The sequence below is a fragment of the Malaya genurostris genome, chromosome 2 (genome assembly GCF_030247185.1).
Source record: "Malaya genurostris strain Urasoe2022 chromosome 2, Malgen_1.1, whole genome shotgun sequence".
NCBI classification, from domain to species: domain Eukaryota; kingdom Metazoa; phylum Arthropoda; class Insecta; order Diptera; family Culicidae; genus Malaya; species Malaya genurostris.
The window spans coordinates 72,278,975-72,304,610 of NC_080571.1; the positions used below are offsets into that span (position 1 = coordinate 72,278,975).

The following is a 25,636-nucleotide window of genomic DNA, read 5'->3' on the forward strand; positions in this document are numbered from 1 at the left end:
ACATTGCACTTCGTTGCAAAACAAAAAGTGTTCTGTAAGTAGCAGAAACTTTACGTCTGCTTAGCGGTTCAAATTGAACTGCCGAGTTTAGCACTAAGCAGTTCAATTTGAACTGCTCTGCACTGATGAGTCAAAGACGAAACGTAAAAATAATGAAAACGGTTATGTGCCCTAGAACAAAATTTGGCTAACCCCTAAATGAAGAAAATTCTGTTACTAATTTTTCTGAGAAACCTTACCCCTTTATAAATTTCGCGGTTTACTATTTATTTCACGAGGTACCATGGTATCCAATTTAACGGATTTTTATCTAGTTTTTCAAATTGCTGGATATAACTTCTTTCTGAAGTGAGTTAAAGACTGGCTGAAAGTAAATTGGTACGTACGAAAAGACCTGTGATTCGTGATTCAATAAGTTTAAAAAGTCAAAAATAGTTACTTTGCAGTACTTTCATTAACACTTCAATGTTACGAACCCTCGAACCTTCCTCTTGGTGGAGCCAATCAGCGCCCGCAAAATGGAAACACGAATTAACACTGGTGATGAAACTGGGCGGTTTTCCCGATCCGATGGTAATAACAGAATTATAACAGCTGGAGTAATTTATTTCAGAAATATTTTGTAATAAATTTTGAAATATTTTTGGCTGGTAAGCTGTTATAATAACAAAAATCATAACAAAAAAGACTCTAGCGGGAACAAAATCGTAACGGACTTTGAAACGTTTGTATCATAATTATTATTGAATTTGATATAACTACAGAAGTCCGAAAGCAGAAATTTATAACAACAGACAACTTTTAGCATCGTTTCAATCCAAAATTGTTAAATGATTTTTTGAATGGTTTTGAGATCAGATGCTTACTTTTGAGTTATACTAAGTTTTATGTCAAAATGTTTTCTGACAATATCTGTCACAATTGACCTTGAAAACAAAATATGACTTTAGATTTAGATTACGCACAAAAATAGCTATCTAACAAGCCATAGATTGTTAAAATCCGTCCATTTTTAACGGAGATATCGATATTTTTGTGTAAGCGACTTTGCGCCAGTAGTAGGAGTTTTGTGCGCTGTATGACAAAGCAATGCTTGGGAGCTACGTGAAATACGATTTTTTATATTGTTACATACAATTGTTTCCAAGTACCACTAAGACTGTGTACAGCATCCTTTTTCATAACATTTTGCCTCGGACAGATTTTAGCACGGTTCATTTTTGGCAATATATCGAATATGACATATGTAAACCAGATGATGGCAGCATTTTCGAGTTGAAAGCAATTCCATAATTATATTGATTTAAACTACTTATAGCAATAAATGCTGGAATAACAGAACACCCTTATACCATTCGAATCAGGTCGTCGAGACCAGCAAATGCTGGCGTGAAAAATAATTTCACTAAATTTTCTCGGAGATGACTCAACCATTTCCTACAAATTGAGATTCATATACGTCGTATACTCCCAAACAAAGTTCCTGAATTACGTTTGGATCCGACTTCTGGTTCCGGAACTACAGGATGATATTTGAAACGAAATTAAAATAGTGTAACTTATTTATCTCGTAGGTGGCTACTACCGATCTAAGATTCAAATTCAGTTTTCAGTTTTTGTTTCGGAAGGCGCCTAAAAATTCTATTCACACTATGATTTCTCAAAGATGTCTACACTGATTTTCAAACATTTGGAATCAAATGTAAACTATACAGCTCATCAGGTGAATTTAACTGACTTCGGCTACACCGATTTTCGAATTTCGGTTCCAGTATCGAATCGTTTCTCGAAACACAATCGTTTTCTCAAAAAAGGCCAAACCGAATTTCAAAAACATAAGTTCAAATTAAAGGATTTATGATTCCATACACAAGTAATGAATTTTACCCACTTCTGGAATTACAAGGTGATGAGTTTTTAACATTCAAACCAATATAGAAGATGACAATTCCAAAAAGCTTTAAAGATGGACTAGAAACTATTGCAATTTATTCGTCATATTTATTTTTTGGCCATACGAATCGTTTTGGGTTATGCTGGTTCCTGAATACCTCCAAAGTGGAACTTACTTCGACATCTCATGGAATGTTCAATCGATTGTCACACGTTTAGATTCAAATTCGATCCGATTTGCAGCTTCAACATTACAGAGTAATGAGTGATTAGAATCTCAAATTGCTGCTTAAAACGACGGTCATTAATATAATGTCATGCGAACTAAACACCGAAGAATATTCATGCAAAAAACACATGCAGATTGCTAAAAAAGGTATCATCTCACTGCTATGTGGATTAAGGCATTCATCGATGAAAACTTAGGATGTGATCGTCTAGGATGTGACGAATGGTTCCGTCTTCAGGCCACCACTGCAAATCATAGGACCTTCTTTGCGAACATTTCGGCTGCCACGAGCTTGAATGTTTCCGCAATGTCCCCCCGTCCTGTCACGATGTAAAACTTTTGACCGGGAAGCTGCTTAAAATTGCGTTTGACGTATGTTTCGTCATAGATCGAAGTGCAAACTCTTCTGCCGAGAAGTTTCAAAAATTATGTTAGTTTATTAATTGATAAAAAAGATATAACTTTTTTTTGTTCAAATGAAGGCATTCTACTATTGTCTTAACGTCATACTCAGTTACAATTCGTCAATAAGTTTCAACCTATTAAATTTGATGCATTGTTATATAGAAGTAATGATAGTAATCTCAAATAATGACAATGTCAATCATTTCATCAATTAGTTTGAGTTCGCTCTTTCCAGATTACGTTGAAATCGATTCTGCTGTAAGTTTTAAAAAAATAACGTCAATAAGGATTCTAGTGAACTGTAACAAAGGAAAAACTATACCTACCGAAAAAAATGTTGTTTAGATAAGGAGTGGTAAACGAATACTTTTGAAAAGTAGGATTACTGTGTAGTTTCTGGCAAAATATGCACCACCCATTCAGTTGTTTACTAGATGATAGTCGATGTCAAACATGGAACTTGGATTGGTTCTATTGAAAGATCGACGAGAGAATCGAAGTTATCATAATAATATTTGCACAATGATTTTATATTAACTTTGTGATAGTCCAAACGATTGTGTGTTCTTTTTGCCTTAAGACCGCCAATATCAGATATTGACTGGTAGGATTGCGATGTTTCATTAGATTTTTTTTTTCTTAGTTTTTTACTCGTATAAGTTTATGGTTTGTGTTCTGAAGCAACAGATGCGTTATGTCTTGAGACTCTTACTTCATTGACGAACCTTTTCACTAATGAGAAATACGCATGCGTCTTGTGGCTAATTGAGCTCAATAATGTTGATCATCTCGAGTTTAGATGATGATTTCAATAATTATGACTGTTTTGGATTTGTTAAAACCATTTTTATGTTCAAGATATGTGTATCCAGTAACGTTGGTTTCAATTTTTAAACTAAGTTAGGCATGAATAAACCCGCACAAAGAGCTGGTCACGTCTACTGTAGAGTTTCGGTAACTCATTGGCAAGATATGAATCGACCAGAACACCAGACGAAAAATGAATTTACCACCAGTGATAAAAAGTTCTGTCATGTTTACAAAAACTAATAACCTTTCAAGTTTCAGATGAAATCACAACAAGGCTGATTTCCTATTTTAAACATCTCAAGATTTGAGTTTCTTCCTTTGTATCCTAAATGTCAGAAATTCTAAAATAGTTTTTACTAATTATTGAAACCTTGAAAAAACCATTTGAATGAGAATTATGGACTACAAATACAAAAAAAAAATTAATTGTCGATATGCTGCCTCCATTATTCAAATATATTATTATACACGCTGAGAAAAAAATTGTAGAAATAACTAAACTTTGGTTTCATGCAACCAATTTTTTCATCAAAATAGTGACAAAAGAACATCTGATATCGTATAACAAATATTGCTGCTTTAAACTACAAAACATGAAAATAAGCTTGTTTCAATCAATATTTTGATAGAAATATCAAATGTTTTACTTGTGCCTTCCTGTCAATTTCTTGACAAACAATTTCACAGGGAATTCAATTTGAAAAATTGGTTGATTTAGGAACTTTAGGTAAAGTTAATAATTGCAGTGCTTTAAATTCACAAACTATTTAGTTCAAATAAATTACCTTAAATAAGTTATTTCAAATAAGGCTTTCATTTGTTATAATTATACATTTTTGTTTGATTTATCGAATAAATTAATTTCTTTTAAACTAATTTACTAGGTAATTTTCGATACTACTATTATTTCGATTTGTATTCGTTTTAAAATTCTTAAAAAACAATTGAATTTTTTTAGATATTTAGCAGTTTTGTCGCATACCATAATCAAGCCCTAGTTTTCTTTAATGTTGATAGCATTCAACAATTCGGTGCTCCATCAGTCCGATGAGGATAGAGATCCCGCATTCAATATTTTTTGTAAAGAAAATGTGTTTATGCAATTTTCAAAAATATTGTTAATTATCAATACATACACTTGAATTGTTGAAAACCTCCGCGGAAATTGAAGAAGCTAATAAAATTTTACTTATGAAACGCGTACAAACTTTATCCGCGTGTGAAAAAATGTGTGAATTTCGCGCGGGACGAAATGGCTCTTTGTTATAAGAAATAAAACTATTACGATCCATTTATACAGTAAACTGAGTTGTATCAATACACAAATAAGCTCATAGATAAATTGAACTAATTTTTTTCTTGATACAAATATGTATGCAGGATTGAATCAACAAGGACATTATCGATAACATGATTTTGGTTGACATATAATAAATAGTTAGTTTATTTCAACAATAAACTCAGCTGATGCAAATATTTTTTTCGTTTAGTTAGAGCAAAATTTCGATTCAAATGTTGATGTTGAAGGGAAAAATTAGTTTGTAACAATCATTATATAACTTGAAATGAACATATATCAAATTCGACAATCTACTAACTGTCATGCTCAATTTCTCTGCGTGTAATATATGTTACAGTATCCATGAAGAATTGATTTTCTGCATTCAGCGTTACTAGTTATACAGAAATTTTATTAAACTACACTGTCACTCTGACGTGTCCATGAAAATTCATCAGAGCATTCCGTATTAAGATTTGTATTTGGTTGTACCTTTGTTGGTCGATTTGCAGAATTTATCCAATGTATAATCTATCTTTTTGCCATCCACACCAAAAGTCAAATTCTGAACCATGACTGAGTTCTGGAACCGAATTCAAGAACTAAATATGAAATCTGGGACAGGCTCACTCAAACTCAGGTCATTAATTTAGTTCTAGAATTACGAGCTGAACTCATCCAGAATCCCAATTTAGTTTTATAAACTGAATTCTAAACTAGAATCCCCAACCATAGTAAAGGAACTGAATTCAGTTTTAAATTCTAGCTTCATAATCCATGTTCCGAATTTAGTTCTAGCATGCAGGTTCAGATTTCTGGAAAAGAATTCTGAAACAAAATTCAGGAATAAAATTGTACTTTAGAAGTCAGTTAAAAAAATTCAGGTTCGCAGATCTAAATTTTAAATGTTTCACCGGCGAACGACTATAATTAGGTTAAAGGCGGGTCAAAATAAACGATATAATAATAATAATAATTTAGTTTCAGATTCCAGATCTAAAATTCATATCCCTAAAAATTTGGTTCATGAATTCTGAAGTTGAAATCTTAAATCAGAATTCTAGATTCGAGTCCCGGATCATAAATTTAGAAACTAAATTCAGTACCAAAATTTAGTCAGTAACCAATGCCAGAATCCAGAATTAGGATTCAGTTTCATAGTCATAGTTGCTAGTTCTAAAATTAACTTCAGAATTCATGTGGACCAGAATCTAGGTTCTGAATTCAGTTCTATAAAATTTAATCCACAATTTAGTTCCCTGTTGCTGTTTGAGCGTTTCAGGGTTTACACCACGCAGAAGGTCTATTTTTGCTGCTGTTTGTGGGAAATCCCCACCAAGTTCCGTCCCAAGTAAAGTAAGCTGTATTCAAGTCAGAATTTATGCACCATTCTGTCAAGAAAAAAAACTACAACGATAACGAATACAATAAAAATTTAATTCTTTTAGGCGCATCGAAATTGTAAAAAGAAAGCAGGTGAATGGAACCGAACCTCCGCACTGTTCGATCATCGGTCTCGCTCCGTGGCATCATTCCTTAAGAGAACAACCACACACACACAACCGTCAATCTATAATTCCATATTCTGTTCGGCTAGACTCTAATAATGGGAGATTTTATTGTGTTGCTTCTCAATTTGGAACATTAGGCGGCAATTGGCATTTTTAGTATATTATTTTTAGCAACATGAATTCAATTTAAATTGTCAAGGTTTAAGTTGGGTGTTCAACCCAACTTAGCTGGTGGCTTTTCAGCTCTATTACGATTACATGATTTCATTATTACCATCAAGACATCATTTGCTTTCACAATTCTGAGGTTTTTTGTAGGGAAAATTGCAAATCTTCTTATAATGTGTAATGGGAAAAAAGGACTTATATACTAATTTATGAACTAATACAAAGATTGAATCGATTCAGTTGCAGATAGTATCGATTTTTGTCGGAATTTCCTTATAATATTTTGTGACATTACAACTAACGATTCTATATTTGTGAGTCTGTTTAACTCATTTGTATTAGAGAGGAAGAATGCTTTAAGATAATTTTCAGTATAGTTTTATTCTGAGTTCTTTTTTAATGTTGCTTTTGGCAAATCATTTCAATGACCAAATAGAACCAAATTATCAACATTTGAACAAAAAAATACCCTACCTCACACCGGTGAAGGACACGAAAACGCAATCAATTAATTTTACGGTCCGATTCACAAAACATAATGAACAACCCAAAAGCAACATAAAAATTGAAGTTTAATAGAATCCAAACTACGATCATATAAACGCAACAAAAAGAAAAGAAAAAGTCCAATACATTTAACCATCCATCGCTTTGATAACGATTCTTGCCTTTTCTACTGCCAAACGGGTGCTTAAGCTTCTTAATCCCCCACGATATCCGAAGACAAGTGCAGTCAATTTTCGCCAATTTTCTTTCGTATTATGAACCGTTGAAGCAACAGGTTCACCGCAGGATAGAAAGACTTGATTAAAGTTACTATTACGATTGGTGTCTTGCATCTTTAAGGGAACGTCTTTAACCGAGCGTCTCCATAAAATGGAGCGCTCATTTCAAGGGTAGTTAAAATTAAAAGGTAAATTCTGGGTGTTTTCGCGTTAGCAAAACAAGTGCAGCCTGTTTAACAATTTTCTTATTTTTCTCCTCCCACTTTAATCATATAAAACCAACAAACATTTGTCAGGCCGAAGAGGTGAAAGTAATGTCGTTTTTGTGTGATGCCAAACCTACCCCAGTTTTCCCCTAACTGCTGTCAACCCGTATGTTTGAAGCCAGTTTCGAACCTAGTTTCAACGTTGTTGAACTGAAAATCGAGTTTGGTTTGCTCAAACCCCCGTTGCTAAGTGCGAACCAAACACAGTTTCGTGAAAAGTGTTTATTTGATGAAACTACCCTGGGTCAGTTTTAGTTGTCTCAAGCGAAAACGGCATAAGAAAACTTCACTGACTGTGGTATCTGCCGATGGAACGTGGGAAATCACTCTGCGCATCAGGTTCACCGAAACCACGTCGTACCTTCTCAGTGACTTGTAATCGAAAGAGGCCGATGTCAGTCAATGTGGTAGAAACAGATGGGGCAAACACAACTATTTTGTGTTATTGAAATTAACATTGCTTCAGCAAGCCAAGTAAAACTAAAATCCACGTGCTTGCCTTCGTCACATCGTTCGGACTAGTTGGCATTGAATCAAAGCATGTTTATTTCTCATGTATGTCGTCATACTGAACTATTTACAAACTTTTGGTTATCAACGCAAGCAAGCCATGTGGTCTGCCCCACCTGTTTATATCACATTGGATGTCAGTCGCTGCTTGTTCTCGTTCGTGGTCAAGGCTTGCTGCGCCAAATATTGGTGGATGCACGTGCTGACGCTGACGTAGTTGTCAAGTATAAAACCCTTCAGACTTGTAGAAGGAGGATTGATCATTTGTATAGTGTTGTCGTATCTCCATCCCACACTGACAAAAGCAAATCTTAATTCATTTTGTTCGTTTTGATTGTAGTCGACTTAATAAAGACGTTTTAATATATAAAGAACACTGTACATAACTGTGCTATATTAATGATAGGACGGAGCCACCAAAAATAACGTTTTGATTTAAATTTAAATTTTTATTTTTTGTGTGGTTAGAATTAGGCATAAGCATTCTTGATGGATATTGTTTTATACATTTTTCCACATATACAGTCTCAAAGCGTAAAATATTTCCATATCACAGAGATCAAATAATCATTCAACGTAAAGATGTCAAAAGGACCTAAAAGTCATTGACAGATTCTCTTCGTTTACTTTTCCTTTCGACTATATCTGCGTTATTACACAGATGTTCGTTACATATCCGATATTATTAGAAAAATGGAAATATCATTCATTAACAGAAGTTATTAACAGAAGAAAAAGTAAAAAAAAAAAAATTTTACACTCATTGTCTGATAATCGTTTCGAAGAATATTTTTATAACTAAAAAATATATTAGTTTTTCAGAAATTTTCAACTTTTTCGTTCATTATTTCTCCACATGGACTTAAAGTTCAATAAGCTTCATGAATTAGATATTAAAAATTAACCTATGTTGATAGAATTGAACAGCTGTTCGGCCTTTTTATGTTTGCTCCTCTTCGGCCTTTTTATGTTTGCTCCAAAAGTATACTATGACAATCCCAGAAAACCGGCATCGTGATCTATCCGACCCATTGAGCTTCCCTTCCAGGCACTGATGCCACGACGACTTCAGTTCATTGTCGGGTAATCATTCATTTCTCTGGCGTATAATAATGGATCCAGCCAAACATGTACTCGAAGTGCACTTGCACTCGTCTTTTTAGTCCTAAATAAGTACTTGCTCAATTATGATAAGCTCGCGCACTTTCATTTTCCAGTCATCTAGAACCATTAAGTGTCTTATTATTATAGTCGTTTATTTTGTTTATTTTCATTTTATTTAGTTTTGACACTGTTTACTTCGTATCAAACATTTTTTTTGTCTCTGTTTCTGATTTCGGGAGGGGCCAGGGCCTCTCGGGCCCCCCTCTGGGTATGTGCCTGTTTCCAATAATAAAATAATTTTTGATATACTTTTGCTGACCAAGCACTTCTAGTGGAGTAATTTCGAGCTGATTATGCCCAATCAAAATCAATTCTTCAGCTGACATAATAAAATTGATAACATTCCGAGTCAGAGAGAGGAACATAATTTTGATAAGTGTTCCACAATAATAAGCTCTATTCCGAGATCCGTAAAATTGAATTACATATACTCCGACGAAGCATTTCTTTTTCCAGGGGTTGACATAACAATTTGCTGAACTCATCAGTACATAACAAATATACCGGAATCAGCAAATGTATTTGCCAAAATTACGGAATGTGTGCTATCACTTGCTGACACTCGGCATCACAACAGTCACTTAATAGCATTTACGAGTTTGCTTCACAATGCATCACGCAATATCCAGGCCTTTAGAAAAAAGGCAATATCTGGAATCAATAATCATTGATATAAAAGTAGGCGATTCATTTAGTTCAAGTTTCTACCCATGCATCTCCGATTTTGATATGATAATCAGAACCCAAATAGGATTCGTCTGAGACACTTCTCTTAGGTGCAAAGAAGTGATTTCTAAAAAGAATTTACTTAACGTTTGCATGCGAATTATGTTGATACGCGTGGTGGCATTTGCCGTAGAACATAATATACTAATGCGCTGATGACCGGAAGGCGAATCGTAAAACAAACCAAAAATAAGATGTCTGGTTTTTAATTGAATAGACGGAGTACGTCTCCTGATTTTTAACGTGCGAAATTTTTCAAGGCTTTTCATTCGTTTTGCCTTTCTCATACAGAAAGGCTATGCAATCACTGTGAGAACCGACTTTTTAACGGAGGCCCGGAAGACCAAGTGTCATATACCATTCGATTTGGTTCGTCGAGATCCCAAAATGTATGTGTGTGTATGTGACAAAAAATGCTACTTGATTTTCTCAGAGATGGCTGAACCGATTTTCACAAACCTTAGATTCAAATGAAAGGTTTTATGGTCGCATAGCTCGCTGTTGAATTTCATCTTTATCCGACTTCCGGTTCCGGAGTTACAAGGCAATATGTGAAAATCTATGAGAAAATGCGTACTCAATTTTCTCGGAAATTTCTTAACCGATTTTTACAAACTAAGATGGAAATAGTAGGTCTTGAAATTCTTGAAAAAGATCCCGAAAAGTTGATCCAGATCCGACTATCGGTTCCGGTATTACAGCGCGATAAGTGAAAATATTTCTTTTTCATGAGTATTTTTTCACAAGTGATGGCGAAACGAGGTGCAAATTTTAAATAAACTTACTGGTAATTTCATCTAGTTGGCAGACCTTGGTAATTAATCTATACTTAAATCTATTTTCGCTTTTCCTCACTATTACCGAAAGCACCGATAATAGTGAGGAAAAGCTGCAAAAACGGAACAATCTTCGATTTTAAAGCAACGGTTAAAGCGATTTTCACAAATCATGATTCAAATTAAAGCTTTCATTGTCATAAAAGATACTGTGCAATTTTATCCAGATCCGATTTTCAGTTCCAAAATTATAGGGCGATGAGAAACAAAACTTCCAAACTGTCATATAAAATGATTCAAATCCAGTACGCATCGGTACGTACTGGTACGGAAGAAGAATATACTACCGCCTAGCACACAGCGTGCTTTGTTCAATTTGTATGGCGTGCAGGGTTGTCACATTTAAATCTATATTATCTTGACATAACAGTTTACAAATTGAGAAAGTTATGGTTGTTTATACTGGTAATTCTCTCGCATTTATTCATACATTAGAGTAGACGTTGAGTTTTAAAACATTTGATTTCTTTCAGTTCAGTGCATTTTCATTCTCGGAATATTCTTATCGAATTTAAGAATGCAAAAATACGTCATTTTTCATTGCCGTTTCTAGATCTGAGTGTTGAAACCGACGTTTTCGATCGAAATTAATTAGATTATTTAGATTAAGTAGATCCACATGCCGATTCTAACATCGTCGTTAGCCCACGCTCGTTTACCATCTCCTCCACCAACCCTCGTACTCCATTCGCCTACCCATATTTTTCTTCTCTCTCACCTTTTAAGAAAGAGCACTATTACTGCCATGTAATGCTTGGTGTCATCAACTAGTTATAGAGTTATAGTTTTAGTTTTAATTGTTAGCTTTAATTGTTAGTTTTGATTGTTAGTTCTAATTGTTAGTATTAAGTCTAAATATATCTGTTGGATCATTGTAATCTGTTGATACAAATGATGAGGAGGTTTTATGCCTACTGGAGAGAGAGAGAGAGAAAGAGAGAGAGAGAGAGAGAGAGAGAGAGAGAGAGATTGCCAAATTTCATCTCCATCGGACTATTCCCTGCTCACGAATAAATAAATAAATAAATAAATATGCTAAGTAAGAGATCCAAGATAGGTATATCAAAATCGTTCATTTTTTACTCCAAGCTGGTGAAAGGGAAACGGTTTTGAATAACTTTTTTGCGCTTTCTATTGAAAAGATTGATTTTGTGTATAAACATTAACGAAGTAGAATTTCTTTATTTGTAGGGCAAGGAACTCAGATTTTGAATTAAACTCACTCAAACTTTAATCCACCTAGCAGTGAGATGATACCTTTTTTTAGTTTTCATGACCTTATTTTAATGACAGTCGTTTTAAATGAATTGAAATTAAAATTTTGGAACTGCAACACGAAACGAAGATAGAAATTGTATAAAACCCTAAAATTATTCCTTTCAATCTAAACCTGTGAAATCGATTAGGCATTCCATGAGATGTAGAAGTGAGTTTCTCTTTAAGGTTTTTGTCATTATTTATGGTACTTCCAGAAACGGTATTCAGAGACCAGAATAACCCAATACAGTTCGTATGTCCATGAATTAGTACGACGAATAAATTGAAATAGTTTTGAGCTCAACTTTGAAGATTTTTTGGTATCGTCACCTTCTACGACGGTTTGAATTTAAAAACCCATCACCCTGTAATTTCAACATTGGAAGTCGAAACCGGATCAAATTCACCAATTTTGTATGGAACCATAAGTTTATTTCAATTTGAATTTTTTGTTTATTAAATTCGTTTTGGCCTTCTTATAGCTTCTTAATTCTCGATACTTACGGAAACGGAATTCGGAAATCGGTGCAGCCGAAGTCAGTTAAATTCGCCTAATGGATTGTTAACCATTTCATTAGATTCGAGATTGTTGAAAATTAGTGTAGGCATCTTCTAGAAATCATAGCGCGTTCCACTCTCAAAATCCGATAAATTTATGTGAAATTTTTACACTAATCACCCTGTATCTCCTGAACCGGAAGTCGAATCTGATTAAAAAACAAGCAGTTTTTTATGGGACCTCAAGATCTTTTATTGGAATGTTAGATGTACGAAATCGGCTCAACCATCTACTAGCAAAATTAGTGACATTATTTTAATTTCATTACATATATCATCCTGTAGTTCCGGAACCAGAAGTCGGATCCAAATGAAATTCAGAAACCTTAGATGAGAGCATAGGGCTGTTCATATGAGTCTAAGTTTGAGAAAATCAGTTGAGCCATCTTCGAGGAAAATTGTTAAAATTATTTTTCACACACAAATTTGCTTCTCTCGACGAACTTCTTCGAATGGTATAAGGGTGTAAGAAGTTGTGTTGTTCCCGCAATTATTGTTGCTAGCAGTATAAATCAATATAAATATTGAATATTGTTTTGAATTTGAAAATACTGCCATCGTTCTAATACATAACATATGTCATGTTCGAACGATTATGTTGCCAAAAACGAACCGTGCTAAAACCGAAGTGTCGTGGAAAAAAGTAATGTGCATAGTCTTTTAGGTGCTAAAAAACAATTGCATAAAGCAGCGTTGACAATCGTGTTTCACTTTGCTCCGAAACATCACTTTATTCATTTAGGGGTTTGGTACCTCATGTGTACCGTTTTGTGCTAAGGTGCACATGACTAGTTTTTATATTTTACGTTTCGCATTCAGCTCATCAGTGCGTTTATGTTGAACTGCTAACGCCACCTAACGGTTCAACATAAACCGCTGAGCAGACGTAAAGTATTTAGCACAAAACGGTACACATGAGGTACCAAACCCCTAAATGACGACAATCTGTTGGCGGCCAGTATGCCATCAAATTTTTTTGCTCTTTCGGCACGTCAGGATAGACATGGCACTTCGCTGTCAATAAGTGATTTGTAAGTAACAAATACTTTACCTCTGCTCAGCGGTTTATGTTGAACCGTTAGGTGGCGTTAGCAGTTCAACATAAACTGCTGACGCACTGATGAGCTGAATGCGAAACGTAAAAAATAATTACTTTATTATCAAACGCGTAAAACTTCTACTACTGGAATAAGGCGAAAAGTCGCTTACACAAAAATATCGCCATCTCTGTTCAAAATGGACGGATTTTGACAATCTATGGCATGTTGGATAGCTATTACCGTGGGGAATCTAAGTCTAAAAACATATTCTGTTTCCAAGGTCAATTGTGATATTTACATTAAATTTTGTATAATTCAAAAATTAAATATTCGATCTCAAAACCATTAAATAGCGTTTAGGGTGACGGGAAGACCTGTAAGTTGAGACTAGTTCGATCAAAATCGGTCCAGTCATCTCTGAGATCCCGACAACACACACACATACACATACACATACACACACACGCACATTTCGTTGAGCTGAGTATATGACACTCGGCCCTCCGGTCCTCGGAAAATTTTTCTAAAATTTGAGCGTATTCTATTCTTATTTTTTATATTTATAAAAAAATGCAAAAATAATTAAATTTTGACAGTTTCGTTCCTTAACTCAAAAATGAGTAGTTAGGTGGCAACTCAAGCTTAGAGTACGTGCATTTTCTATGAAATTGAGTGGTGTGTCACTTAATTTTGAGTTATGTTCAGTGAAGGCAGTGTTGGCATCATGATCAGTGAAAATGTCCAAATGAAATATTGAACAATCCAACCACCTCTAATGCGATCGCTGCGCTACTCAAGTGGCGAGCTTTGAACTAAGCAATGGTGATAGTTTTCAGATTTTGATTGAACATTCTGAAAATTTACTGTTTTTTTAAAATATTTTTTATCGTGAATCGAATACTAACATTCAAAACTAAGTAATATTTTTGTTACAAATCAAACTTTCCGTGGTGTTTATGAAGAAATCGGAAGATGAATGATCAATTTCGTAAAAAGTGAGGTGTTGTTTTCAAATATGGGAAATTCTTAGTTTCTATGGTTAGATTTCAGCTGATAAACTATGTTCGAAATTAGTTTTATTTGTCTATTTGCTCATGTACTATCACCTAAATCAAATCCGTGTGTGAACTGATAATTTCAAATTTCAATCAAGATTTTCAAGTATGCATACGGAATTAGCTCTGCGCCTAATTCGTATTGCTGTTTTTGAATTAGTTGATTTTAACAACAAAATTTCCAAAATAACAATGAAATTAGTTAAAATTGAGAATTTACTTTGCTGAATAAAAACCCTTATTTTTAGAGAATGTGTTTAGTTGGCGAATATCCTGGACACAAACCAGCAATATTTCAATCCAACACGAAATTCTCATTGACCACTAATTTTGTTATTAAAATCAGAAATTTTTTTTTTTTTATTTAAAAGATATTTTATTCAGGCCTATTTGCGTACAAGCTTTACGTGGCCGATTTAGCTGAGTTTTTAAATAAAAGATTTTTATTTGTATTGGATCTCGTTGTCACCCTTTTTCTAGGGGGAGAGGAGCTTCCATTTTCCTCCTGCGAGGATAGAGGGGCACTTCGTTCGTGGTTCGTCTCGTCATCCATTGCCGCATCGGTGGTATTGTTGTTGATTTCGTTGCTGGTTGCTGTAGATGCGCTTTGTTGTACATTGTTTGCAGTTGCTGGTTGGTTGGATGGTAAGCTGTTAACTGCAGCTGGTGTACTTTGTTCTATAGGGGATACGTTGGATGGTTTCGTTGAAGAGGATGCTTCACTGTTGTTGGTGACTGTCACAGGTGTACTGGGGTTGCTTGGGGTTGATGTGAAGGAAGCACCGTTGTCCTTTGGTATAGTTGTCTCCTTATCCGGTTTATCACATGGCTTACCGTAGTGAACAGCTTTTTGGCAATATTGACATGTGGCCATCTGATTGTCATAGGTAACAAGTGATTTGCACGGTATTCTTGTATCCTGACCGAATGTCACATAAGAAGGTATAGGCCTCCTCAAGCGCATGCGTAACAAACGTACGCCATTTAGAATACCGGGGAAAAAATTCCTCCACTTTTCATCTTCGATAGAGAGAATCTCTCCGTATTGGGACATAGTTTTGCGAATATAAGAACCGTTGACGCTTGAGGGAAGATCATGCACACGCACTTCTATAGCACTATCTTCCATATATACTGGAATGTTGTACTTGATATTTTCATGCTCCACATAGTGCACATTATTATTGTCTTTAGCGAATTGAATTGCATCCAACTCTTTATAGAACTAGATATAAACAACATTATTGGTCTTATTGCATTGGAGTAAATGCACACGTTTAATGTCAAGATTCATTTGCTCCTTAAGCAAACCTTCAAGTTCTCGTTTCGAAGGTCGAATTTTGCACTGTCTGAAGTCAACAATAATTGTATTCTTTCGTACCGACGGTAGCTTCTGTTCGTTTGGTTCACTCATTTTCGAGGTCTATTGTTCACTACAAAATACTGTACTTGGTTTCTTCTGTCCCCAACGTAAGCGGTTTTGTTTGTCGACTGACTTGGATGAGATGTAAACCCGAACTGAAATCAGAAAATTTGTTTCTATTTATCTATCACCATCATTGCAGAAGAACAGCACAAAGAAAACAAAAATGAAATTGGTTTTATTAACAAGTTTATTAGCCTTCCAGCATCACCAGGACCAAGGACCGAAGACCAGGACTTCCTGAAAGGCCTCCACTTAAATACCAGCACTCCAACGGCCATCCGCCGGGGGCGCTGCCCCCGGGGATGCTCCCCGCGGCCGAAGCGGAAACCGACCAGGACCGAACCAGAAGAATACCTCTCATGAAATGTATATTAAAAATTGTAAATTGTAATGTACCACTGTAAACACCCTACTCCCCCCAACATAATCTAGCCTTCCAACAACCCTTTGCCCCCCCCCCCCCTTTCTTACCCCCCCCCCCCCCAAAAATTTGATACAAACCCGGTGAACGACCGTAACTAGGTTAAAACCGGGTATAAATAAACGATATAAAAAAAAGTTTATTAGCTAAAAACTCATGAGAAGTGTCAAAGCAAAACAATCCATTTAAAAGCTAAATGCCTTGTTGAAACTGCTTGCAAATTGTTTTGATGTTTTTCGCATGTGTTACGATATATCAATATTTAAATTTCTAAACCGATATGTTAAAATGTCGTAAACTCTTAGTGGAAAGTGTATTTATTCAGAATGTGTGCGCAAATGAAGCGATTGTGCATAATAATGTTTTTACGCGGAACAGTGAAGTAAGTTTCGAATGTTGCACACTAATTGTATATGTCAAATGATGTTTTTTGTATCTACCAACCTTCCGGTCTACGCCGTCCGGTGTACTACTTGTATTCGGTTTTTGTTTTCCGAGTGCTCAAAGTTTTCAGCGAAAGAGTCGATTTAGAAAAAAAAATTCAAAAAGAAGTTTATGTTTCGTTTATGTCTTTTTCTCCAATACAACATCGTATTTATACCTGCCAATATAGAAAAGACAACTGCGACTGAAATTTTTTTTGGTGTGCCTACTAGTGGCTAGTAGTAATTACGGTGTTAACGTTTTTTCGGTGATAGTGCGCCATATAGCTGCAAATTGTAGAAGCCATTTCAACCATTTATGTTGGTTGAAAACAACGTTTTATTTTTATAATTCAACTAAAAAATTAGTTGAATGGAAATAAAGTGTGCCTTAGCTAAGAAATGACAGCACGTTGAATTGGTGAATTCAACTAAAAAAATAGCTATTTCAACAAGTATTTTATTATTATTAAGGGAATGAGAAATAAAAATCTAAATTAGCAAAAGAAAGATTTTTTTAGTTGTCTCAAAAAATAACTAACTAAAATCAGAAAAGTTGATAGTTGATATTTTTTCGACAAAAAGCTGATTTCGGTCTTTCCGTGAGTATCTTTTTTATACCCAGATTTATAATGCTTTATTATCTGCATTCGTTAAAACTCAAATAAATTGGAAAACTCATCCAAAAGTTCGCTAAATACATGAGATTCATCAAAAGAACCTTCACAACGCTACTAATTCAGCAGGGTCGATGCAAAGAAAGAAGCACAATAGAAAACAATCCCATTGTATTATTATGTCTTAGTCCTTAATCATATCTGCTTTACCATTCATCTATTTGATTTCATCTTGCAGGCCGAGCCGATGGTTCAATAAATGGGATTGGTACAGTTGCCCTACGTGAACGGACATTTTTTTTCGTTCTTCTACAAATCCCGTATTCTGCGTAACAACCATCAAACATTATCAAACTGCAAAGGATATGCACATTGGCTACATTAGAATGCTATCGGTTTTCAATTATATTTAAATGCAAATGATCAGCAGCAGCACAATTCAACGACTTTTTTAATGGTTACGGCTCTTTTGTCATTCTTCGACAAAGTTACTTCAGCACGCTATCATTTTCATCATCATCACCATAATCATCATCATAACGATAACCTCCATCATCACATCTACCCGCCATCATCAGTCATCGATATCACATCACTGCCCGACACCGGCACCCGACGACGCTCCTTCGTTTTGGGGGGAGCTCCAGTGGGTGGATAAAATTCTTTAACTTTTCCTGTCGCGCGCTTAGTTTAGTTTCAGAAGCGCGCGAGTTCGGTTCGGTTAGGTTTTGGCTCCGGTGCGACGTGGTGGAAAAGGATTCGTTTACTCCGGTTTGGAGGCACAAACGGACAACCGCAACGGCGTTGTTTGTCGCAGTCCATTTTCGGCGGAACGGAAACCCGCGAAGGATTACCTATTGATTCCTAACATAATGGGATGTGATTACAGTGATGAATGAGATATGAAATAAACATATCGCTTTCGGATATGTAAACAACCGTCACCGCCAAACGACACAGCAGCTTTAATTTCATATCACAGATTAGTGTCAATTACGTGCAGGAGGAAGAGTCTTTAAAGTTGGAGTGATTTCAGTGACCCGGGTGGAATACATACTTGTGCCGAAAATGTCCGACCAAACAACACTGAACAGTTCACTGTTGGAGTTCTTGGCAGGACCAGAGGATTCTAACAACAGTGTCAGTCTTCTGAAGGATTCCGGCTACCGGAATTTTACTACAGCAGTACATAAATCATTGGCGAGCCATCTTATCATCGGTTCGTCCTATCTGTTCGGCTGCGTCGGAAGCCTGATTGCATTGATATATCTCTGGCAGAGGAAGAACGTCCGGAATACCAAGCATTCCTTAATGCTAAAGTGAGTGATAAGATAATGGTTGTATTTGCATAAATTTATAGAACGCGCCTACAGTTTTAACATTTTTCCTCTTCCTAAGCCATGTCGTTGGGATTGGTTTTTGGCCTTGGGGCGACTCTGGGTTGTTCATTATAATGCTATTGTATATCGTTCAAAGTAGATGGGTCCAATTAATGTACCATGTTGGTATCCTAATTTGAGAGCTGTATTGGTACGCATACAGACAAACGATGAATTTTATAAGCAGTAAATTATCAACTACTGGTCGGGTTTTCTCTCTACTTCGGATCTAAAGTTTATTATATATAAATATAAAATATAATAAAATTATAATTGAACAAATTTTATGGCTTCGGAAAAAATCTACGTTGAAAACGAACTTTTATTCTGCGTAACCAAGTTGATCCACTGGAAATAATCATTTTCTCTTAACATTAATGTAACTGATAACTGATGAAATGTATGGCACTATGGACATACAGGGTGGGTCATTTAAAATAGTCATTGAAATAGAATTTTCATTTCGAATATAATTTAATGTTACAGCTTTTTTTTGAAAATGATATCGCTTTGGCTTTGAGTACAAAATGTGCCTATGGTCAATCTGGCGGCGATTTCACGTCGTATGTTGTTTTTGAGTTGAGCTATGGATCTTGGCTTATTAGCGTATATCTTGGATTTCGAATAGCCCCACACCACAAAAAAGTCTGTTGGGATCTAATCGGGTGCTCACGGGGGCCAGTCAAAATTATGGTTTTTTTGATATGATTCGTCCGGGGAACAAATCGATTGTTAGTCGAGCTGTATGGCATGTTGCACCGTCCTGTTGAAGCCGGTAGACATTCGAACCATTTTCACGTACTATGGGCAGCACAAAATCATTTATCATGGGTCGATAAAGATCAATATTAACAGTCTTGGAAAAAATAGATACCAATCACCATACCAAAGTAGCATGTTGAGTTGCTGTCCTAAATATTTCTACTGATTGTGCAATGTATCAAGTTAGTTTATATTACTATTCCAGTAATTGTTGTGTTATGGAAAAAGCGCAAGTTTTCTGTGTTGTGCAACATATCTGTAAGTTCTACCGTTATTACGAATATTTATTCACAACAATTGTGCAACTGATACAAAAACTCATGCGTCGATCCTTTCACAAAGGCACTAATAAAATCAGCGAAAAAACAATTATGAAACTCGTGAAAACTACTATGTAATGTAAACACGAAACGAAATGACGTTTACAAAAACATAACAAATTTAATTTCTAATGAATAAGTTTCACATTTGATTTTCAATACAACTGCTCTAACAAAAACATAGACCTTGTAAAATAATATGCACATGAAAAATGACAATGCTACATATTGTAGAACTCGTCTTTTGAGTTTCTGTAAATGATGATTGATGACCAATTTCTGTGAAAATAACAGTCTATTATTATGAGAATCATCGGAATGGTGGTTAAAATACGTGTATTCAAACATTTTTAAAATTTTACGACGATTTTGATCAAGCTAATGTTTTATTGAACCTGAAAAATTTCGAAATGAATGGCATCGATGGTAACAGTGAGTTGAATAGAAAATGGTTCACGCAACGTAATGATTTATATTATCTAAATAACAGGAAACATTAACATTTTAATATTTAGGAAGGAAATCCCTACGTTTTGTTTTTTATCAGTTTAAATCTTCCAGTTGAATTAAACAAAAATACAGTATAGTCATTCATCTTAGCGGGCCCGAATTTTGTGATACGCATTATAGGTATTATTTTGGTAAGCCCATGTGCTGTAGTTGCAGAAACAAGTTGCTCGTGCGATAATATATAACTATGAGAGCAGGCGCGGCAACTATGGGGGGGCAAAGCACTTTTTGCCCTCCCCAAAAGATTTATTGGTGGGGGGCCATGCCCCCTCAATATTTTGGCAACTGGAATAATTATTAGAAAATTTGCTAGGAATATCTTATGATATAAAACTTTTTTCTGTTATCCCCGTAGTTCGTCTCCGAAATCCTTCACATTTCTTAACTAAGTTACTAAAACTTTTAATCGAATTTACTATAATGTGAAATGTGCTATACTGTATCACTTTCGAATATTGGTTATTACTGGAATAGTAGGGAAAATGTTAGTGATTTTTACTTGGTTGCTTTTTATTTGCTCTAACCTTTCCGATTCCTTCATAAAAATGCTTTATATATTGAAAAGTTTTATGATCTGTAGTAATAATTTTTTGTGCCCCCCAATATTTCATCGAACTTGCCGCCCCTGTATGAAAGTAACTATGATGAACTTAACTTTTCGTTCAATATCTATAAAAAGTGATATCAAGACTGCTATTTTTTTCGCGAAATGAAACCCGAATACAAATTATCTGATTGATTTTTGTTTTCATTGCGTGTGTAATGCTGTATTTCTGCAACTTCCACGATAATATTATCATGTCTGCAAGTTTGGCGTTCATTTCAAACAGATAAATCTTGCCCAACTTTCTTGATTTTTTTTCAATTTTATATCATTCTTTTTCTAAAACTGAAAAAAAATTGCTCACACTGACCTAAAAATTCATGAGGCAGCCAAAACTATACGGACTCAGCATAAAAATATTCTTTACAGCAAGGTTCTCAATTCGGCTTATCATTTTTTGCCTTGCGGAGAACACCATTTCGCTATTTTCCACAAGTGTTTTCTAGCAATTTCGTCGTATATTATGTCCGATACAATTATGACAGCCATTTGGAAAATTTTTGATAAGTTGCACAATTGTTATACTCTCGTTTTGCATTACGTTGTGAACATTCTTGCAGAACTTTTTTGCACAATTGTTTCAGATGTACTTAAAGTTGCTCTACAGTTTTTTTTTTGTCTTAACAGTGATAAGTTGCACAACCTATTTTAATATATTTTAAAATATATCTGAACGTATGTAACATAAATAACAATTCTAAAACAATTGTAGAACATCTTGAAATTTCAATAAGTTACATTTGCTACTTTGGTATTCGCACAAAAACCACACTAAACTTTAACTTTTTGGTCGTATAGAGGTTGTTCCTCAATTAATTAAGGGTTTTCAGTGGAATAGATCTGACAATTTTGCTTATTAACGCATATATTTAACGTGAAATGTGCCCTATCTGACATGGCGATTTTGAGAAGTTCTTTTGAATGTAAAGCTGAACAATTTCAGCGCGTTCTACAGAAGCTGAGATGAATGAGCGTACCGTTACCCTATTATCTGAGAATGTATTTCAAAGACGAATTTCAAGATATAGTTTTCTAAATCACTCGCGCCATTCTCTTGAAACGCTTAAACCTTTCGGTGTACTTTCTCGAAACCTGTTCACATGATAAAACAAAAACTACTGAACCACGCAGAAAGAAAAAAAACCTGCTTTAGTCCACCTGGTTGTGTTATGATGTCTTTCTCATATCAATCATACTCTGATATGTAATACTGTGGTATTTTTCAAAATAATTTTCTGCGACTCTTGAGAGCAAGGATGGCTTTTATTGTATCAAAGAACGCTCACCAGCAACTCTTCACACGATTGAATCAGTGCCATCAAAGAGAGACGGATATCATCGCAACAACAAAAACCCGGCATGGCTCATTTAATATAGAATAGACACCAGTGCGAGAGCGAATTTCTCTCGATGATATTTCTGAGAATCAAAGGTTAGCACGCTGCTGTGGGGATCCTCTCTGAAGCAACAAACGGTCGCTTGTTCTCGTTTCGCGATCCGATTCTATATAGGCAGTTGATAATTGCGATAGAATCATTTTACAATTGCCGCTTATTCTAACTATGTACATATAACCTTTTGTATAAGTTGTGTCTATGAAAATGTCTGTGAATGCTCCACACAAGGGTTTTGAAATATTGCAACCTAGTATGAGAATCATCAAGTTGAATCATCGATTCGATTTTCTGCGATAATTGTCAACTTGCAATTCTCTCTTGGGAAATTCCACACAGCAACGATCGTTATCAGGCTGCAAATTTTTAAGGGCCGTGAAATACTCAGAGTATGAAGTGGAGCGAAGAAATGTAGAAAAATTCTCCCGCGGTTCATACATTGAGAGACTCGAGTTCTTGTAGCATCTTCTACCGGATTGAAAATGTTGTATACAATATAGATAGCAATATAGCAGCTTCTGTGAAATTTCGGCAATCACCAACGCTGCTTGAGAGAAACCAAAAAGATTGTCTGTGCATAATCTGTGTAACCTGCAGAATAAAACAGTTCACAGATAGGTTAGGCCATCCATGAGAAAACGAAGTCAGGTAGAGTAACTGTTCCCTATTTCATCTCATGTGTAAGGATCTCAAAAACATGATTTAGCCACTAAAATCAACTATATTTCAAATTTCTGCTTAATTCGTCCTGCTCCGCATCGAGAACTGATTCACATTTCTTGTAAATTAAACTAATATTCAAAAAACACTTCGGAAATGTTACTACTCTGTTTCTAATTTCATCTCAATGGTTTTTATTCATTCTATCCTCGGTCCTATATTCATCCTATTAGCGATCAAAACAAGATACTGCACTATTACACTCTTAGACTTGAAATGCCTGAATTCTTCCTAAAAGGGCCTAATGCCAGCTGTTAAACAACACAAAATATTTTTAGAACCCGTTTGGAATGAATTCGACTTGTAAAAATTATTAGGTCGTTTTCGTTTTTTTTCGTTTTACATTTACTGTAAGGTTAATCTGGATATGCCCTTCTAAAAATATGAAAATATTAGATGCATAGCCGTTGAAACACATTGACACTTGACAGCGTTATGTTGCCATATAACGGAATGAAACCAGTGCTACTAGATTTGCCATAACGGTTATTTCATTAGTATTTAACACTAACTCTCTAGTAATATTTGAAGCTGAAACAGTTTTATTGAAATATAATAATTAATAATAAAATTAAACTAATGTCACGGTTCAGAGACCAATGAATTTCATGATATAATCGTGCGTTTCAAATATTTACTGTGCCTGATTGTATCACTTGCATAATTAACTTGTAAATTGGATAAAGAACCCAAACATTATGTCTTATAGTCCTCAACCATTCAATCGTATGCGTAACCAAAGTTACTGTAACTACTAAGACAAGACCTGACAACTTTGGGGGCTGCAAGCAATGATGCCAAATATAAAGAAAATAAAAAAACAAGTTTATTAAAATGTATAATTTTAGCTCACCAATGAAAATGAAAATTTTCAGAGAATGTTTCACTTTTTTTTCAATCTCATTTGTAATAAATGTTTATAGTAATTAAAATCAGCATCAAGCCGTTTTTCTTTTTAGTGAATTAAAGTGTAACCAAAAAAGATTTATTGAATTAGTGTAAACTCGAAAGTGTGTTTAGTTTTACGAGAAGAATGAACCGTTGTGTTCCACACTGTGGTCGCATTAAGAATCGATTTTGAGTTCAACATGAGATATTTCGTGTTTTGTCATCAAAGCTCAATTAATTGTGTTTATGCATTAATATATAATAAAAAAATGCATTCACCAAAACATTTTTCATGTTTATTGCAAATCAATATATTTTAATTATTATTTTTTTTCTTAGCACAAAATTATTAAAAAATCTGTAAATATGGCTACACAGGATGGATTTAAATTCTTTAACCAGCCATTTGAAAATTTTCTGGATGGGAGCTCCAATTGAAGAAATACAAGGTACAATTCAAAACTTCCAGAACTTTTTAAACAGCGCGGCTCCTAGTGTCGCCATCTGTCTGAAATTGTTATCCATCAATTGTGTATCCTCCAGTGTAAAATTTTCATGACATTTGAACGTATAGAAGCTGAGATATCGTGCTAAATGGGACAGTACATTTGTAGTATCGGTCGGAAAATCAAACAAAGAACCAACATTAAGACTGCCACTTCGCACTTTGACGCTTGGTTTCGGGCTCACATTCAAAGCACCATGTTTCGTCAGCAGTCGCAATCAAATACAAAAGGTTTTTGTCCTTTTTGAGCTCTTTAATGAAGTTTCTTGAATTCTGAGGCAGGCTTCCCAGCAGTACTGCTTTTCAATGACATCCGCCACGAGATAGCATGAGCTGTCGGAGCGCAAAGTCGAAAGCCCAGTCTACAATATGTGTGCAAGCATATGCCGAACTGTAATGGCCACAGCGCTCGCATGGCTAAATGAATGCTGTCACTGAGACAGTTTCTACTCACCAGTTTGATGAGAGTATTCTATCCGGAGAGTAGTCAAACCGAACGGGCTGTTTGTATCCTGTTTCTTTATGTTTACTCTTTCGCATGAACTGTTACGGCGACAGCCTTTGAAAATCGAAGACATCCTTTGATTTTTAGGGAATTACTGTTACGAAGGGCTGTCGCGAGCCGGCTGTCTCATCAATGTCTCTTGAAGTAATAAACCGGCTGTTTCTGGAGACGAGCTGTGCGCTCATAATGCGCTCGCACTATTTCGGCTGCCTCAATGAAATGGTACTAGTACATACGATTGCGTTGTTGGGATTACCTTTGCAGGAAATTTTAGGGTTTCATTACATTACCATTGTGAAATAAAGAAATTGTTTTAGATTTATATATACTGTCGGCGAAGGCAATGAATTTTAATAACTAACGAAAATTAAAAGATAAACACAGAGTTTTGTGTAACGGCTCATATATCTGAATTACTGAAGTATTCATCCTTAGTGCTTCCTTCTTATTCCTGAAGAAACAGATACACTAGCATTAATTGATAATACTCCGAAAATATCTTATGCACCCTTATTCTGAATAACGACGTTTTGATTTTTCTGTTTCTCCTAGGATAACTAAACAAATGAATTTTTTAGGGTCGGAAATGACAGCCACAATATTATTATTATTATTATTATTATTATTATTATTATTATTATTATTATTATTATTATTATTATTATTATTATTATTATTATTATTATTATTATTATTTGATGAGTTGGCTAGAGCTGGTGAAACGAATGATT

At 35.0% G+C, this 25,636-nt stretch overlaps 1 protein-coding gene across 2 annotated transcripts in view; it reads left to right on the top strand.

The window, feature by feature from the left end:
• The first annotated feature begins 18,022 nt into the window (after window positions 1-18,022).
• The window catches only part of LOC131427977 (prostaglandin E2 receptor EP4 subtype), a 39,804-nt gene continuing 32,190 nt past the window's right edge, over window positions 18,023-25,636 (top strand). For both annotated transcript variants that reach the window (XM_058591592.1, XM_058591593.1), the window contains exon 1: window positions 18,023-18,637. In XM_058591592.1, coding sequence (XP_058447575.1) covers window positions 18,387-18,637 — 251 coding nt within the window. In that variant the 5' untranslated portion in view covers window positions 18,023-18,386. The remainder of the gene's footprint in view (window positions 18,638-25,636) is intronic.